Genomic DNA, 17934 nt, shown 5'->3' on the forward strand with positions numbered 1-17934 from the left:
CCCAATTTGCCATAGGCAGCATGTAACCAATCCACTGATAGACGTTCTCTATGAAAATGCCAGGAATAAATAATGGAGTATTTTGGCCATAAGGGGGACATCTTGATGAACTGTTCTAACACTCAGAGCAGAAAGCAGGGAAGGAAAGGAGGCTGTAAAAGTGTGGTGCAACATTTTGCCATTAAAAGAAGGACTCATGAGATCTACCCCTTCCTAGAGTATTAGTGGCAGTTACCTATGGGTGGAGGAATGTGCACTTTCTTCAGTGATCTAGCCACTTATAAATCCCTGTGATGGCTGGTGTCACTGATAAAATGTGTTCCAAGCTCACCCAGGTCAATGTGAAGTTTAGGCCATTGAAAACAGACTTGCATCAAATGCAAAAGGAAACATTATGATAGCTCATCCATGTGCTAGAGAAGCAGCTCAGCAGTGCTAGAGCTCTTGTGTGGTATATATGAGGGCTTAACTCAAAGGCTGATATTTCAGAATCACATTCCACATTTTGATTAATAGTGTGTTCCAACATATCAATGTCAATGGTTAGCCTATTGTTTGTCATATAAGAGTGCAGCATCACTTCTTTCCTCAAAATCAATTCATTTTTATCACTTGTGTGAGGTGTGAATCCAAATGATGACAAAGAGATCATGTCCTCTTACTTGCACATCATTCTGCCGTCCATCCTGATTTGTATCAGTCACCTGGACCAATGTATTTGAGTAGAAGAAGTTGCAAAGACTCACATCTCTAATCATCAGAGAAATAAAAATTAAATCCTAACTGATAATGGTATGGATTTCAATTAGTAATGGAAAAAACAGAAGCAAATGTGGATGGACAATAATGGGTCCCTATGGCCTGACCTATGAACGTGGTTCCACTACAGTACTGACAAATGCTGTGCAGAACACTCAGTGTTAGACATCCCAGTCCTAGTGGCACAAAAGTCTCACATACAGGCAGGTAGTGATAAAAGTCACTTTTTCATTAAAAATAGAGTTTTGCATATTCTTGTTTTTTTCCTAACTCTCTTCTTGCTTGCTTTTCCCCATCTATGTATCTCTCTTGCTGTCTGTCTCACTCTACATTACTCTCTCATGTCTGTTACTTGCGTGCTATTCTCCGAGGGCCAAACCCAGTACTTTTTATAAAGTTATGTTTAATTTGTTATTACAGATGACATCATGATTTTTGTCATCTTTTACAATCAACCGGGCATTCAAAACTCAACAATGCAAGAGAAGAGTTTATCAAGGAAACGCAAACAATCTGTATAATCTATAATAAAACATACAGAAAAAAATCAATTTCCAAGAAATTTTCAGTATAACTTCATTGTTATTTCTTAAACAGTTCTCAGGAAAGTGTAATCATGCATTTCCCTGACCGTTTCCTAAGCAGACTCTTAGTAAACAAAGGCTGTGATCACTAGCTCCTGTCTCTCCTGGTAAGAGGAGCTGTCCCTGCATGAGAATCAAGAACCTGCACCATCAAAGGTGTTATTCTGGCTAGAATCTATGATGGGAATGGGTGCAGGGGATAGAATACTAAAATAGAAATGGGAGCCACAGGGTCCCATCAGCAGTGACAAGTTAAAGTTAAGATCCTGAATATGTAGTCAGTGTGACAGGTCTTGGGGAAGGATGCATTAGGCATAAACTGGCAGGCAGGCTGTTCTAGAGTAGTAGTCAGCCTCCTTGCCTTCACTTCAGAACTTTACTCTGAGCAGCCATAGCTTCCATTGCTTTTTGCATGGTCTCCTCATCTCCCATGAACTGCATGGGCTCCAAGGACTTCAAGTTCTTGTCCAATTCATAGACGATGGGGATGCTGCTCAGCTGGTTCACCTACATGATGACCTCTTCTGAGGGACCCTACATATGCTTTACAATGCCACAAACGCTGTTGGCGTGGGCAACAGTCAAGACCTCCTTGATCTCAGAGACAATTTCTTCATTACAAAAGGGAATTGCTCTGGAAATAGGGTCATTCAGGGACTCACAGGAAGGTAGCTGATCGTCAGTAAGGTCTGCGTGCCTGCAGTCCTTACTGATGTTGCTGTAGAAGGGATGTCCCACTACCTAGGATGTAATAGGACATAGTAAGATTGCCTCCAGATCTTCACCTGTGCCTCACCATGCATACCAATAGTTTCTGCTTTATTAGGACCAGTTAGATCTCCATAGTGTCACTCATTGATGTGCCAGCTCCTGGCAACCATCAGCCACATCAGGTCAGTGGCATCCAGGACTGTCCAGAGGGTCCTATTGCTCTCTTCTTCATGAAGGGGAAGATGTTATATTCTTAGCCAGCATCTCACAGCATCTGCCCTCTGTGCACAGCCTCCTCTTGGCCCGCTCGGCTCAGGTTGGTCTTATGCCAGCTCTGAAGTGGTTCTCCAGGTTCCAGGCACTCTTGACATGTCAGATCAACACCAGCATGTAGGCAGACTCTGGGCAGGAGATGTGATAGCAACTCAGTCATATTCTAAACAAAGGAATATCAAATGTCCTAGAATCACTTAAAGAAATGTTGAATGTCCTTAGCCATCAGAGAAATGCAAATCAAAATGACACTGAGATTCTATATTACATCTATCAGAATGGCTAAGATCAAAGACTCAAGTGAGAATGTGGAGATAAGGAAACACTCCTCTGTTGCTGGTGGGTGTGCAAATTTGTGCAAACATTTTGGAAATCAACCTGGAACTTTCTCAGAAAATTGCTAACAGGTCTAGCTCAAGACCCAGCTATACAAGTCCTGCGCATATACGGAAAAGGACATTTGGTCAACTGTGTTCATAGTGGCATTATTTGTAATAGTCAGAAACTGGAAACAATCAAGATGTCCCTCAACTAAAGAATGAATAAAGAAATTCAGTTACATCCACAAAATGAAATACTATTTACCTATCAAAACCAAGAACATCATGAAATTTGCAGGCAAATGGATGGAGCTGGAATAGATCATCCTGAGTGAAGTAACTCAGGAGGACACACTCAGTATATACTCAGTATATAAGTGATATTATCCATAAAATACAGAACAACCATAAAATAATCCACACACCTAAAGAAGCTAATTAACAAGGAGGACCCTAAGGAGGATGCTTAATTCTCACTCGCATAGAGAAGGTCTAGGTCCCCCTGCTCAGATGTCATTGATAGACAGTTCAGACTCCATATGTATCTCCTATTAAGGGGAACAGGGACTGTCCCTGATATGGACTCTGTGGCCTGCTCATTGAGCACTTCCCCAAGACTCGGTGTCTTGCCATGCCACAGAGGAAGAGGATGCAGGCAGTCTTGGTGAGACTTGTTAGCCTGGGGTCGTTTGGTAGTGGAAAAGGGATCCCTGTTGCTGAGGACTACAGGAAGGGCATAGGGAGGAAGAAGAAGGGAGGGTGGGACCAGGACGAGATGAAGGGAGGGAACTACAATTTGTATGTAAAGTGAATACATTTCTTAAAATAAATGTAAATTTAAAAATCTCAGATATGAGTCCTTGATCATTTAAATCATATCGTTGAATAAAATGTTATCCATATTATTCATATATTTGCTAAGAGAATGAATCTTATCAAAATCATGTTAGAAATGTATCTCTTTGTAAAGTAATGCTTCATGTGAGATAAATACAAAGAAGAGAGGAATATCTTGTAGAAGCTCTGAGAGTCGGAAGAAAGATTGACAGACTGAAGCAGAGGGAAGGACACTGAGAGGAACACTTCTAAGATTCTATGCTTCGCAGGAAGATCCATTAGGTAATTAAGTAAGTTGTCTCCAAGACATTGAATTAGATATGCCCAGAGCTTCTGAGAAGTTAAGATTCCAAGAATAGAGATCCAAGATGGCGGCAAGCAGTGTGGACCGTGTTTGGATGCTCCAGTGAACAATTCAGGGAATTGCACAGATTTCTGAGCCAGGAACACAAAGGTCCCCACACCACAGCAGCGGGAGTGCTCCACGGTTCGGAGGGATCAGGGTACAAAGGACCTGCGTGCCCCTGCACACTGGAGGAGCACGGATTTTCTCGGGTCAGAGCGGCAGTGGAAGAGGCAGCAGCACCTGCGGCACCAGCAGCACCAGTGGCATTTTTGGGCCCAGAATCCCTAGCTGAGCTCGACAGATGGTTCAGGCCCTGATTATCTAACTGAGTTCTGCCCGTGGTTCAGGCCCAGTGTTCTCGGTTGGACTTGGCAGGGGACACAGAAGGCTGTGGATACCTTGGTCTAACCCATTGCGCATTCAGAGACCCAGAACAATTACAGGATCCACAGCACAGGGGAGCTGAGGATCACTGGCTGTGAGAGTCCAAAACAACAGGGCTAACCTCCTAACATCCACAACAGTGAAGCATTAGAGTCACCAGCCTAGGGAAATCATAAGAAAACAAGTGTATCTATCATCAGACTCCCTCCATCCAACTCTGGAAGCTACCCAACAAAACAAAGATGGCAAGATGTCTAAAAGACAGTGAAAAAGCATACGCAATAAAAAAAAAAAACCAAAACAACATGGCGTCTCCAGATCCCAGCTATCCCAAAGAAAACAACCCAGAGAACTCAAACACAATGGAAATACAAGAAAATGACCTCTAATCCTTAGTAATAAGGATGATAATGGAGGAAACAAATAAAATACATAATCAAATGCAGGAAGATGCAGCCAAACAGGTGAGAGGCATAAAGGAAGCCCATAGAGTGGAACTGGAAAATTTTCAGGGAAAAACAAACAACCAGATGAAAGAAATCAATAAAACGGTTCAAGCTCTGAAGACCTATAAAGAGCCAATGGAAGAAACTCAGGAATATACAAACAATCAGATGACAGAAATAAAAAAATCAGTTCAAGATCTGAAAATGAATATGGACTCATGATAAACACACAGACAGGAGAAAAATGAGAACATGAGACCTCAGAGAAGAAGGCGAGCAACACAGAGGTGAGCTTTTCTAACAGAATCCAAGAGATGGAAGAACGAATCTCAGGTCTAGAAGATACAATCACAGATCTTGAAGCAACCATTAAAGAAAATGACAAATCTGGAAAACTCCTGACACAAAACATCCAAGAGATTAAGGACACCATGAAAAGAAGAAATCTGAGGATAATAGGCATTGAAGAAAGAGAAGATATCAGACTCCAAGGCCCAGAAAATATTCTCAACAACATCATAGAAGAAAATTTCCTCAATCTAAAGAAAGAGATGCCTATAAACATACAAGAGGCCCACAGAAGACCAAATAGAATTGACAAGAAAAGAAAAACTGCCTGTCACATAATAATCAAAACACAAAATATACAGAACAAAGAAAAAATATTAAAAGCTGCAAGAGAAAAGGGCCAAATAACATTTAATGGTAAACCTATCAGAATTACACCCGACTTCTCAGAAGAGACCATAAAAGCCAGAAGAGCCTGGACAGAGATCCTGCAAACTCTAAGAGACCACAGATGCCAGGCCAGACTACTTTACCCAGCAAAACTGTCAATAACCATTGATAGGGCTTCCTCAAGACCCAGCTATTCCACTCCTTGGAATATACCCAGAAGATGCTCCAGCACACAACAAGAAAATTGGCTCACCCATGTTCATAGCAGCCTTATTCATAATAGCAAAAACATGGAAACAGCCCAATTGTCCATCAGTAGAAGAATGAATAAAGAAACTGTGGTACATATACACTATGGAATACTACTCAGCTATTAAAAACAAGGAATTCCCGAAATTTGTGGATAAATGGATTGAGCTTGAAATGATCATAATGAGTGAGTTAACCCAGAAGCAGAAAGAATTAAATTGTATATACTCATTTATATCTGCATACTAGCCCAAGGGGCATGTCCCATGAAAGCCTTCACTTACCAGGAAACTGGGACAGAGGGGAGGACATCCTATTGGAATTCTAAATTAGAGAAGCATGGGAGAATAGCAAAGTAGAAGGATCCAGAGGGTCCTAGAAACCTACAAGTAGAACATTATGATAGGTAGATTTGAGCCCGGGGGTCCCGCTCAAACTAGGGCACCAGCCAAGGACAATACAGGCAGTAAACTTTAAGCCCCTACCCAGATCTAGCCAACAGTAAGAACATTCTCCGCAGTTGAGTGGAGAGTGGGATATGACTTTCTCACGTACTCTGGTGCCTCACATTTGACCATGTCCCCTGGAGGGGGAGATCTGGTGACAGTCAGAGGAAGGACAGCAGGTAGCCAAGAAGAGACTTGATACCCTATGAGCATATACAGGGGGAGGTAATCCCCCTCAGGAACAGTCATAGGGGAGGGGAATAATGGGAAAATGGGGTGAGGGAATATGGGAGGATACAAGGGATGGGATAAACATTGAGATGTAACAAGAATAAATTAATAAAAAAATTTTTTTTTAAAGATTCCAAGAATAACCTAAGATGTGCCCAAAGCAAACAGCTACAGAGTATTCAGAGGACTCTTGAGGAAAAAAAAACAATAAGATAAGGCTGACTCCAGAATTCATCAAAAACTCATCAGGCTTTAAAGGACTCCAATTTGTGGTGGAAGGAAGACACTGTTGGTAAACAAGCAGCTATTCAGAAAATTGGAACAGCAGGTTTTTAATGTTCTACTCAATGAGCTTTTAGTAACTTTCAAAACCCTGCAAAGTATTATGAACAAATGACATGGGGCACACATAGTGGTAGGTGTCCATCAGAACTTACAGGGGTTAGCTGTCATCCCAGTATCAGTATCTCTCTCCACCACTGACACACAAAAAATGAAGTTTTGTGCAAAGGAATAAGGGACAAGATATATGGGATGTCCAATGCAAAAATAAAAAATAAAAATTGGTGGAAGTACTTCAGTTCGGACTGAACAGCTTAGTTTGGACACTTTTCTCCCTTCCCTGTTCCTTTACATTACCAGAGCATGGAGGAAAGCCCTGCAATCCCTTGTTCTCAATCATAGCCTCCTATCCACTTCTGGCCATCATTTAGGCTGCTCTGTCCTTTTGATGGCTTCAGTTACCATAACTCTCATGTCTGGTTGCATGCTACTTCTTTTTATGCAGTATTGTGAACAGTTGGCCTTCCCTTCCCTCACTAATGCAGTAATCTTATTAAGGAGTCTGGCTTGATGATGTGCTTCAATCTTTAAATAGAAAAGGAAAGAGATATAAAAATACGTAGAGACAGAAAGACAGATGGCCAGATGGAGCAGATAAGGAGGTAGTGAGACTACTATTCAGATATGGCATCCCTAAAAGACAGGTGACTATGTGAGCCAACCTCTATGTCAGCAAAAACAATCTCTTTAGTCTCCCCTCAGATAAATACTTAAAATCATCATGCTGACCCCCCAATGTCTAGATCCACAGGCATCTTGATCTCCTTGTGGAGTTCTTGGGTGCTATAGGTCCTCCTGTCGACTCATTCTTCCATACCACTCTCAACACTCCACCCAGGGTCCATCTGAGAGGCACAACATCTGTCCTGTTCCCCAGATGGGTGGAGTCTCTAACATCTATATTCGGCTAACATCAACTAACCAGCGAGTATATACAATGTGTACCACTCTGGATCTGGGTTACCTCAATCAGGATGATTTTCTTTCTCCCATCTGCTTCTCTGCAAATTTCAAGATTTCCTGGATTTTCATAACTGATTACTATTCCAGTTTGTAAATACACCAAAGTGTCTTTATGTATTATTGTGTGGAAGGATATCTAGGTTGTTTCTAGATTCTGATTATGACAAATAAGGCTGCTATGAACAAAGTTGAACCAATGCCCTTGTATGGTGGAGCATCATTTGTTATATACTCTGGAGTGGTATGGCTGGGTCTTTTTTTAAGCTAAGAAATTTATTCAGATTACATCTCAATTATTATCCCCTCACACAACCTTCCCATTTCCCTTTCTCTCCCTCTTTAACCATTTTCCCAGTCCTTAGGTCTCAGACAGAAGGGGACCTTCTCCCCCACCATATGATCACAACCTGTCAGGTCCAATCCTGGTAGCTTGAATACTCTTCCTCTGAGTGCCATCAGGCCTACACACCAAGGGGAAGTGGTCAAATAGGGGACACCAGGGTCCATGTCAGAGTCAGTCTCCACTCTCCAACAACTGTAAAGAATATGCTGTTCATTGCCTAGATCTGAATAGGGTTTCTAAGTTTACTGCATGCATTGTCCTTGGTTGGTACAGTAGTTTAAGCAGAACACCTGGGTCCAGACCTGTCAGCCTTTATGGTCTTCTTGTAGGTTTCTAGGACCCTCTGGATCCTTCTACTTCCCCATTCTCATGCATGGGTCTTAACGTAGCACTATTCTGAGTGTTCTGAGAAGGTGCCTGATTGATTCCCAAAGTATTTGAACTTGTTTGTACTCCCACCAGCAATGGAGGAGTATTCCCTGTTCTCCACATCCTCACCAGCATGTGCTGTCACTTGAGTTTGTGTTCTTAGCCATTCTAAGGTGTTAGATGGAATCTCAGAGTTGTTTTTATATACATTTTCCTGATGACTAAGGATGTTGAACATTTCTTTAGGTGTTTTTGGTCATTTAATATTCCTCTGTTGAGAATTCTCTGTTTAGCTCTATGCCTCATTTTTTAATTCTGTTATTGGTTTAGTGGTGCTTAACTCCTTGAGTTTTTTATATATCTTGGATATTAGTCCGTTGTTGGATATAGGGTTGGTGAAGATATTGTCTCAGTCTGTAGACTTTGTTTTGGTCTATTGACAGTGTCCTTTGTCTTATATAAGACTTTCAGTTTCATGAGGTCCCATTTATTAAGTGTTGACCTTAGAATCTGAGCTGTTGGTATTCTGTTGAGGAAGTTGTCTCCTGCTCCAATGAGTTCTTCTAGCAGATTCAGTGTGTATGGTTTTATCTTAAGATCTTTAAACTGCTTGGAGTTTACTATTGTGCAGGGTAATAAATATGGATCTATTTGCATTTTTCTAAACTGTTGCACCAACCAAGAACAACTCATGTACCAAACCTAGATCCCCTGTTCAAATAGAGCCAATAAACACCTTATTCTCCAACATTGTTGGGAGAGCAAAGACTGCCTCTAACATGAACTCTGGTGTTCCCAGACTTGATCACTTAATAAAAATAAAATATATTGAAAAAACATTGAGGGAGAAATTAGAAGGAACTATCCATCACACGTTTCTGTAAAAAAACAACAGTCTCTGCCCAGCTAAATGTCAGCATGGAAATGGAAAAGTTTAAAAAATAGAGACTTTTGAGCTGTGGCCGTGACACAGATGACCTTTAGAGACTCCACTCAACAGAGGATTGGGACAGACACTAGGACACCCAGGCAGAACTTGGGAAAAGAGCTGTGAGTTATAAGGAAGATTTAGGGGATGGAAGGACAGGAAAGCAGGGAGTGTTTGTCATGAGCTGCACAAGGGGACTATCAAGGCTGGAAGATCTGGACTGGGAGGGGTGGCCTGCATGAACTCATGTACCAACCAAGTACATTGCCAGCAGAGAACCTAGATGCCATTTTCAGATGAAGCCAATGAACATCTCATTTTCCACATGGGGAATCAGAGCAGGAGATCAGGGGACAGCCTATGACATGAACTCTGGTGCCCTTGGGAAAGATTCCCTAAGGAACACGGAGGAAAAGGGTGCAGGGTATCCTGATGAGACCTAATAGGCTGTGTTCAGAGGGTAGGAAAAGAGGACCCCACCTGTCAGAGGTCTAGGGGGAGGAAGAGGATGGAAGATGATAGGAGGGTGGGAATAGGAGAGTTAGAGTGAGGGGAATACAATCAGGGTGTAATGAGAATAAATAGGCATGTCTTATCCAGAAGACAGCACCTCACAGCACTCCCTCGCATGCTCCAAGCCTGACATTTATTCCACATCATCCTCAGAATCATCTGCATTTTAGATGAACATGGATGAAACTGGAAGTCTTTATATCGAACAAGATAATAAAGATTAGGAAGAACAAACCGGCCTGTTCCTGTCACATGGAAGTAGATTGTGTATGTGTTAGGGGTTTGAGCTCTTCTTGTAGGTTTCAAAACTAGAGGGAGTAGCAAGTGTGAGCAAGGACAGGGGAATAATCATGGTGTGAAAGCAAAGGTGAGGTGTGGTGAGAGAAAGAAGATGAGTAGGAGGGAAATAAGAGAACTGGAGAAATAAGACCAAAATCAGACTAAAACTAAAAATCATCGAAAGGTAAGAGTTATTTTATATATATATATATATATATATATATATATATATATATATATATATATATATATATATACATACACACACACACACACACACACACACACACACACACAAAGACAGTGATGTGTTGTCTGATGTAAAGATGAATGATGAGAATGGTGGACAGAATTTTAAGAAATCATGAGGAGACTTCAGTTGCAAAACAAGTCAGTGTGCTGCAAATAACAATGTTTCCATTGCAAACACTGAGTGGAACACTGAGTGACACATGTGCAAGCCACTGACATGATGAAGAGAGAGTTCTCTCAGAAATGAATCAAATTCACAAAAGTCCCAAGTGTCCTCATCAGAGGGAAAGAAGTCTAATAACCTCTCTGCACATTGATGACCTAGACCAAGAGCCATATCAGGGAGTAATCACATGCAATTCAGACCATAGGGAAGACTAAGCTCTTATATAGAAACAAATAATTTCACATTTATACTGGGAAGATATAGCACTATTTTATGACAACATGTGTGCATGTGAGCAAAAGAGAAAAAAATTAAGTAGGATGGATCCTTAACAATGTAAAACTGCATACAGAGTAACCATTTTCTGTTAATTTCTGTAACGTTCATCAGTCTTTGATGTCTTTTGTCAGATCTGAGCACTGCTTCCTGCCAAAGTCCAACAACATAACCTGCAACAGCAGGAAGACATGCAAATAAAGCTTCTCTGTGCCCATGAAAAACAGCCCTGCCCTGACCCTGCAGCTCTGGCAGAGGAGCTCAGCCCTGGATTCCCAGATCCGCCAATTCGGTGATCAGCACTGAACACAGACCACTCACCATGGACTTGGGGATCAGCTTGGTTTTCTTTGTCTTGATTTTAAAAGGTAATTTATGGAGAAGAGATGCTGTGTGTTGTGTGGACATAAGAAAGATAAAAATTGTGACGGTTTTCTGACCAGAATTCTCCATGTTTGCAGGGGTCCAGTGTGAGGTGCAGCTGGTGGAGTCTGGGGGAGGCTTGGTACAGCCTGGAAAGTCCATGAAACTCTCCTGTGAAGCCTCTGGATTCCCATTCAGTAGCTATTGGATGAGCTGGGTCCGCCAGGCTCCAGGCAAGGGGCTGGAGTGGGTCGTATACATTCATCCTAGTAGTAGTTACATCTACTACGCCGATGCTGTGCAGGGCCGATTCACCGTCTCCAGAGACAATAGCAAGAACACCCTGTACCTGGACTTGAACAGTCCTAGGTCTGAGGACACAGCCACATATTACTGTACTGGAGACACAGTGAGTTAATGACACTGAGAACTCAGACACAAACTTCCCTGCAGGGAGCTGATGATCAGCAGGGGGCGCTGAGAGCACACAGAGCTCTGAGTAACAGAGTTACAGCCTGTTCAGAGTCCTGAAGGCCATGGAATGTTTCTGTTTGGCATCTGCTGTGAAGATATCCAGGGTGGGGTCTCTGGGGGCTGGATGCAGATGCTCTTTCTGTTTGCTTTATCTCTTGTGTAGCCAGAGTTGATGGCTCAAATAACTGATCAAGATTGGGAAAAGAAAGAAGAAAGCAAAAAGGGAGCCCAAGGTTCCTTCTCTAGGACTGACAGTACCTTCGCCTAGGAGGAGAATTTAAACTGACCACAATTCTCCTATGGCTGAGGCTGTAAAAGTGGCTTCAGCCAGAAAGTGCAGGAGGGTCATAAAAGGACGCTCTTTGATCTGTAGACAGACATCCTTGTGGAGATCTCCAGTAAGCTAATGTAAACTTAGACTCCGTTGAAAAAGCCCTGAGTCTGCTACCTATTTGCGAATCTACAGGGAAATAAGAAATAAGAGAGAGAGAGATAATAAACAGCTCTCACACACATACATTCAAGAGAAAAAGTGGATGAAATTAGACATCTTGACTTCAACTGAAGTCAAGTTTCCAGTTTTCAACACCGTTTATTGTTGGTGACTGAACTTATACTTCTGAGAAATGGGAATTTCCTCATAGTCAAAAGAGCACAGTTAATCACAAAAACAGATAAATTCTAAAATACAACAGATTACATGTTTTAAAGATAAACATTTCTTATCTATGTATCCATCACATAAGTTTATAGTGAGTTCAGAATGACAAAGGTTGAAAGGGTCGAAGAGTTGGGAGGGTCTGAAGCTTGCAAGGATATATGACATATCAATTAGCACTGATCTAACTATACATTATCCAGCTATCTATTAGTTCATTATGAGTTTAGGACAATAATTTTATCTGTCTTTCATCTAAAAAAACAGTAAATTCAGGCATCTCTAGATAGCCTCATTTCATCTTGGTTTCATGGGTAGTTTGAAACCAACTTGTGTCTATTTATGCTGAAACACCAGGATTCGTGGTACCGTCTGGAGTGGAGTCTTATCTGAGGTCATAAATCTACTCCAGCCTATCCCTAGTGAGGCATATGGAGGTCCACAAAGGTATTTATGGCAGCCATAAACTAACTTTAACTGTTAGAACTACTGAATCAAATCAGGAATTCCATAATCAGGGATTAATTCATCTGAATAACAAAGAGTACATCTTCAACAAGATCCTATAGGAAGTTTGCTCAATCAGAGCTCATCAATACCCAGAAAGTAACAGTTCACAACAATGTCAGATGTTTTCACTTTTTCTTTTTCCAGACAGGGCTTCTCTGTGCAAACCTGGCTGTCCTGGACTCACTTTGTAGAGCAGGCTGGCCTTAGACTCACAGTGATTCACCTGCCTTTGCCTCCCTGGGTGATGGGATTAAAGGCATATGCCACCATTCCTGGCTCTAATGCCAGATTTTAGAAAGATGCAGCAATGCACAATTGACAGGGTAGTCAGAGGCTGGAAGCAATTCTGGGGTGCATCAAGGTATAGGCCTTGCAAATCAATCAACTCTTAGCCCATGTGCCTAGTGAGCTCCCTTAATGGGGTGGATCTTGGCAATGGAGGGCTGGATTCTTCTGTGTTTGAGCTGTCTGTCCACAAGGATTCTCTCTACAAGTATAATGTATAGTCATCCTTGAATTGTCCAAATGCTTACTCCACTTTCAGTTTTCCATTGTCATATCTGTTTTTAAAATTTTTCTGTTTCTCTATATGTCTATATTTGTCTCTCTCTTTCACACTTTCTTTCTCTCTCTCTCTCTCTCTCTCTCTCTCTCTCTCTCTCTCTCTCTGTGTGTGTGTGTGTGTGTGTGTGTGTGTGTGTGTGTGTGTGTGTGCTTGTGTGTGTGTTTCTCTCTACATGGGTGTGAGTCCATCTGTGTGTGTGCATGTGTGTTTGTGTGTGTGTGCACATATTGACACTTCTTCTGTAAATCTACATGATAATTTTGAAAAAAAGTTCCACCACGTGTCCTGGATTTCAGCATCTGGCGAGACTGTCTGGCTAATGAGTCCCAAGGATCATACTGTCTAAAAGTGCCAGAGGTGGGATTACTTCTTGGCCACCACACCTACCTCTTTTTGTACTTATGGAGTACAATACCCGGGTCTTTGCTGTATTGTGGTAAGAACTTTAAGCATACAGCAGTTTCCACAGCCCATAGATTATTGTAAAATGTAGTTCAAATTCTGACTTGAAAAACCTGCAGAGGGCAGAGGTGATTCTGTGTGGAGACCAGGATCAGTCAGATCCTGAGGAAGCAAAGGACCCTTGAGACTATGAAAGCCAAGACTCAGGGCAGAGACTCAGTAAGATTCCATGGCTAGGGACTGTGTGAGATTCAAGTTAGAGGCAACAGGGAAATCATGCAAGGCCTGTGACCATGAAACCAGATGACTTCAGTCTCTCCATCATCCTCACACAAACCATACACAACAGAGCCATCCCTGACCATCTGTGGGGCTGGTAATAAAATATGTGTGAAGCTCAGCACTGAGAAGTGATGCCAATGTAGGTAGTGATAATGACGGAGCTAGGTTAGCAGCTACAAGCTCCTGACCACTCACTGGGTGGCTCTCTGGTGATGACATAGCTGTGGCTGCAACAAATTGTTGTCCTATGAGTTCTAAAGAAATTGATGCAGAGAACTCAGTATTCATGGTTTTGTGCATTTGCCAGAGATTTGGAAATGAGGGCAGAAGGCATGGCTGCTTCTACAAATTGATCCTACTTTCTCTGCCCTCCTCTGACTATGTCGTCCAATCACCTGTGTGATGACAATGTTCCTGTGAGGCAGCTGAGGCTTTAACCTCAGGTCCATGGCAGCTTCCAAGCCACAGCTGCCCTAGTGAATTCTGGAAGCCCAGGATGGAATATTCCAACACTAAAGCAAAGGAAGAGAGGAATCAAATGCTACTAAATCCTTATTTTAAAAACAGGACTACAGGAATAGTGCTGAGCTGTCTACAAGTCAAACGCCCTCATCACAATCCCCATCTCCCTGTGCTAAATCTGTCCCCTCTAACCTCATTCATCAGCCAAGGGATTCTCAGACTGTGTTCATCACAAACATGTTCTTCACTGCTGTTTCCCAAGGGGCATCGCAGTACCCTGTGTGTCACTTTTCACACTATCCTATCTGAGGACAGGGGAAGGATCGATGTGATGTCATGTCATAGAAATCTATAAAAATATGTATACTACATCGAAATGAACACTGCAAGTTTATGTTGCTCATTTTTTTCTTTTTAATGTTTTTTCATTTATTATTATTTATGTTGCCAGTTTTAAGATCTCTGGGTGATTAAATAAATCAGATTTTAATTGTTCCTTCATTTTCTGTGCACATCTTTATTTGCTTGACAATGTTGGAATTATGTATCCATTGAGGATGGAGGCATCTGCTGTTCCCACACTCTGAGATCACCTGCTGCCAAATTATAACGCAGGTTTCTACATGGTCCTAAAAACACGATAATAAATATATTGTAAGCCAAATATGGACACTGCATGCAATATCAGGAGTGAAGTGACCAAGAACATTGGGATGTAGCACTACAGGCCAGTCCACATTAGTCTCACAACCTTTTCTATGGTTAAGTGAAGAGCACAAATATTTGGAACATTCATGACTCTACACTGCTGCCCTCTGCATCAGCTTCAGCATCCAGGTTCCTGACCTGGTTCACTTCCTTCCCTGATGTTTGTTTCTGATGAACAATGATGTAGAGAATGAAAAGCTGTGGAAATGTGTGTCTTCTGTAGGAAAGCATGCTTCATAGAAGGTAAAGGGAAGAGAGAGGAAAGGACATTGGGCGCTAGAAGGCTGACTGATGCAGGGGATGGATGAGAGATGGATGTCTCTAAGCTTTTTTGTTTCACCTCATGGAGGTTCCGCACTGTGAGGAAAGAATCCCAAGGCACAGATGTTCTAAAGGACCCCAGCCTCCCAGTCCTGCTGTGCCCAGTGTCACTGCAGAGCTTAGGTTACTGAATGAGAAGCTCCACAGTGTTGATGCCGCACACAGTTTTCACAGTCTTGGGACTCTCATCACAGAAGTCATAGAAAAGAATCTGAGTCAAGTCACAGTGAACAGGCTGTGCTTCTGTGGACTTCAATTCATCAGCATACGGAAGCCAGCATGGACAAATGGGGCTCTCACCTGATGACTGCTGTAGGAAGTGGCCTCACTGCTTAGATAGAATGAGGACCCAGCAGTATGATCCGAGCACTCTCCATCTCTGAGAACATTCTGTCACCTGTTGTTCTTATACAGAAAGAGGTCACCAAGTACTCTGAGTAATTGTGTTTTTTAAACACTGTTTAAAGACTCTAATGTCCACCATTTGAGATTTCTATTGCAGGTTTGCCACATTGATGGATAAGGGTGAATCTCATTATTCACTCACACAATCTTTGAAAAATCTCAAAATTAAAATTATTTTAATCACACCAGCCAAGGAGAATATAGGCAGTAAGCTTCGAACCCCTACCAAGACCTAGCCAACGAACAGGATATTCTACACCATTGAATGAAGAGTGAGATCTGAGTCTCACACGAACTCTGATGCCCCTTTTCTGACCATGTCCCCTGGATGGGGAGACCTGGTGGCACTCAGAGGAAGGATAGCAAGTTACCAAGAAGAGACTTGATATTTTAAGAGCATATATAGGTGGAGGAGGTCTCCCTCAATCACAGACATAGAGGAGGGGAGAAGGGGGGAAGTGGGAGAGAGGGAAGAATGGGAGGAAACAGGGGAAGGGCTAACAATCGAGATGTAATATGAATAAATTAATAAAATTTAAAAACACAAAGAAAAAATAGCTCAAAAAAAAAGAATGTTAGTTCACTCAGGACCATAAGATAAACAGTGTACGGGACATAATGTGTATAAGATGTTGCTCATTTCACGCATGAGTGGAAGAAGAGCTCTATGCTTAAAATTCAGTGTGAAGATGGGTATGTGCACACAAATAGTGTAGAGCAGTCAAGTCCTAAAATGACTCATTTCTTCCACAAAGGCTGTAGCGATGCTCCAGGACACACAAAGGATCATTACTGATATTGGGGACATAGCAATACTGTATTCTCGGATGACCCTAAATTTGTGCTTAATTAAATAATCATAGGTCAGGAAAGAAATCTTAATTTTATTTGCTGCCCAGTTAAAACCTCTCATGTAATGAAGGAAAACACAGTTCTTGACTTATTGTGAGTTAGAGACTGGAAAGCTTTCTTTGTTAAAGGATTATTGTATCACAAACATTTTAGATTTAGTGGGCCATCAGGTCTGGTTACAACTGTCCAACTCTGCTGTAGTAGGACAAAAACAGTCACAGACCAAAAACAAATTCACAAACTGTATATGAATAGTTGTTTTCCAATAAAACTTTATTTAAAAATATACATGATAAGATGAACTTAGACTGTGTTCCATAGTTTGTCAATCATTGTAATACCTCACAATACTTAGCATATAACTTGCCATTAGTTTAATTTGTAGTTTAATGCATCCTAATATATGTTACATGCTATATTTCAATAATCAAATTGAATAATATAGAACAATATATAAATATATACAAAATATCTTTCAAGCATATAAAAAAGACTCTTTTGGCTTATATATGGCTGGAAGTAGCAGCTACCTACGAGCTTAAGCATTAATCTCTGCTTGTGTAGAAAGATGGCTTTCTGTAGATTTGCATAGTGTTATGGAATTTAGTGTCAGGACTGTTATGCGCTTTCACCAGCAACTGGAAGGAAGCTAGGAGCAGCTGGCTTTGCATTTCCAAACTGGAGGCTGTAACTGGAAAGACAGTGAATGAAGTAGGTGCCTTGATAGCAAATAAAGGAAAGTTAACCCTCCTTGCTGTTTTCCTTCCTGGCTGAAAAAATTCCAGGGCTTTTTTTCTCACAAAAGATGAGACTCCCTAGAAATAGAAAAGTCCTTCAGGATGAGCTTTAGCAGAATATTACGCCAGGAAACAAATGTGTTTCTGATTGTGTATTCACCATTTTTCCCTTCCACGTCTGGAAGGCTGTAATCTAGTTCTGTGTGTTCTTCAGGGCTCTGGCGATACAGCCACAGCCACTCACTTGTGAGTGCCTGGCAGCTGGACCACTGCTCAAATGCAGAGGCACCAGCTAGGGATCTGCACCTGAAAGTGCTAGGCCTATGAGAGGGTGCACCCAAGTTCTACTTCACCATTTCCCACTCCTTGTCCTGAAAGTCAAGTTGAGATGGTGTGGCTTGCTGCATATGGACAGGAGAAGGCTTAGGTTGAGTGAGAGTGAACAGCCTGACATTGTCCCCCCAAATAAAATATTTTGAACTGGGGAAAAAATTAACTAT

At 41.7% G+C, this 17934-nt stretch overlaps 1 pseudogene and 1 gene segment (V, D, J or C); one reads left to right on the plus strand and one right to left on the minus strand.

Annotated features, from left to right (window-relative positions):
• Nucleotides 1–1706: 1706 nt before the first annotated feature.
• On the minus strand, nt 1707–3164 carry LOC127186527 (phosphoglycerate mutase 1-like; annotated as a pseudogene).
• A 7779-nt stretch (nt 3165–10943) lies between these two features.
• LOC127186528 (immunoglobulin heavy variable 3-21-like) lies at nt 10944–11476 on the plus strand. The segment is given in 2 exon segments: nt 10944–11063; nt 11157–11476. Coding segments are annotated over 2 exon segments (366 nt in total).
• Nucleotides 11477–17934: the final 6458 nt, after the last annotated feature.

The sequence above is a fragment of the Acomys russatus genome, unplaced genomic scaffold (assembly GCF_903995435.1).
Source record: "Acomys russatus unplaced genomic scaffold, mAcoRus1.1, whole genome shotgun sequence".
Taxonomy (NCBI): Eukaryota; Metazoa; Chordata; class Mammalia; order Rodentia; family Muridae; genus Acomys; species Acomys russatus.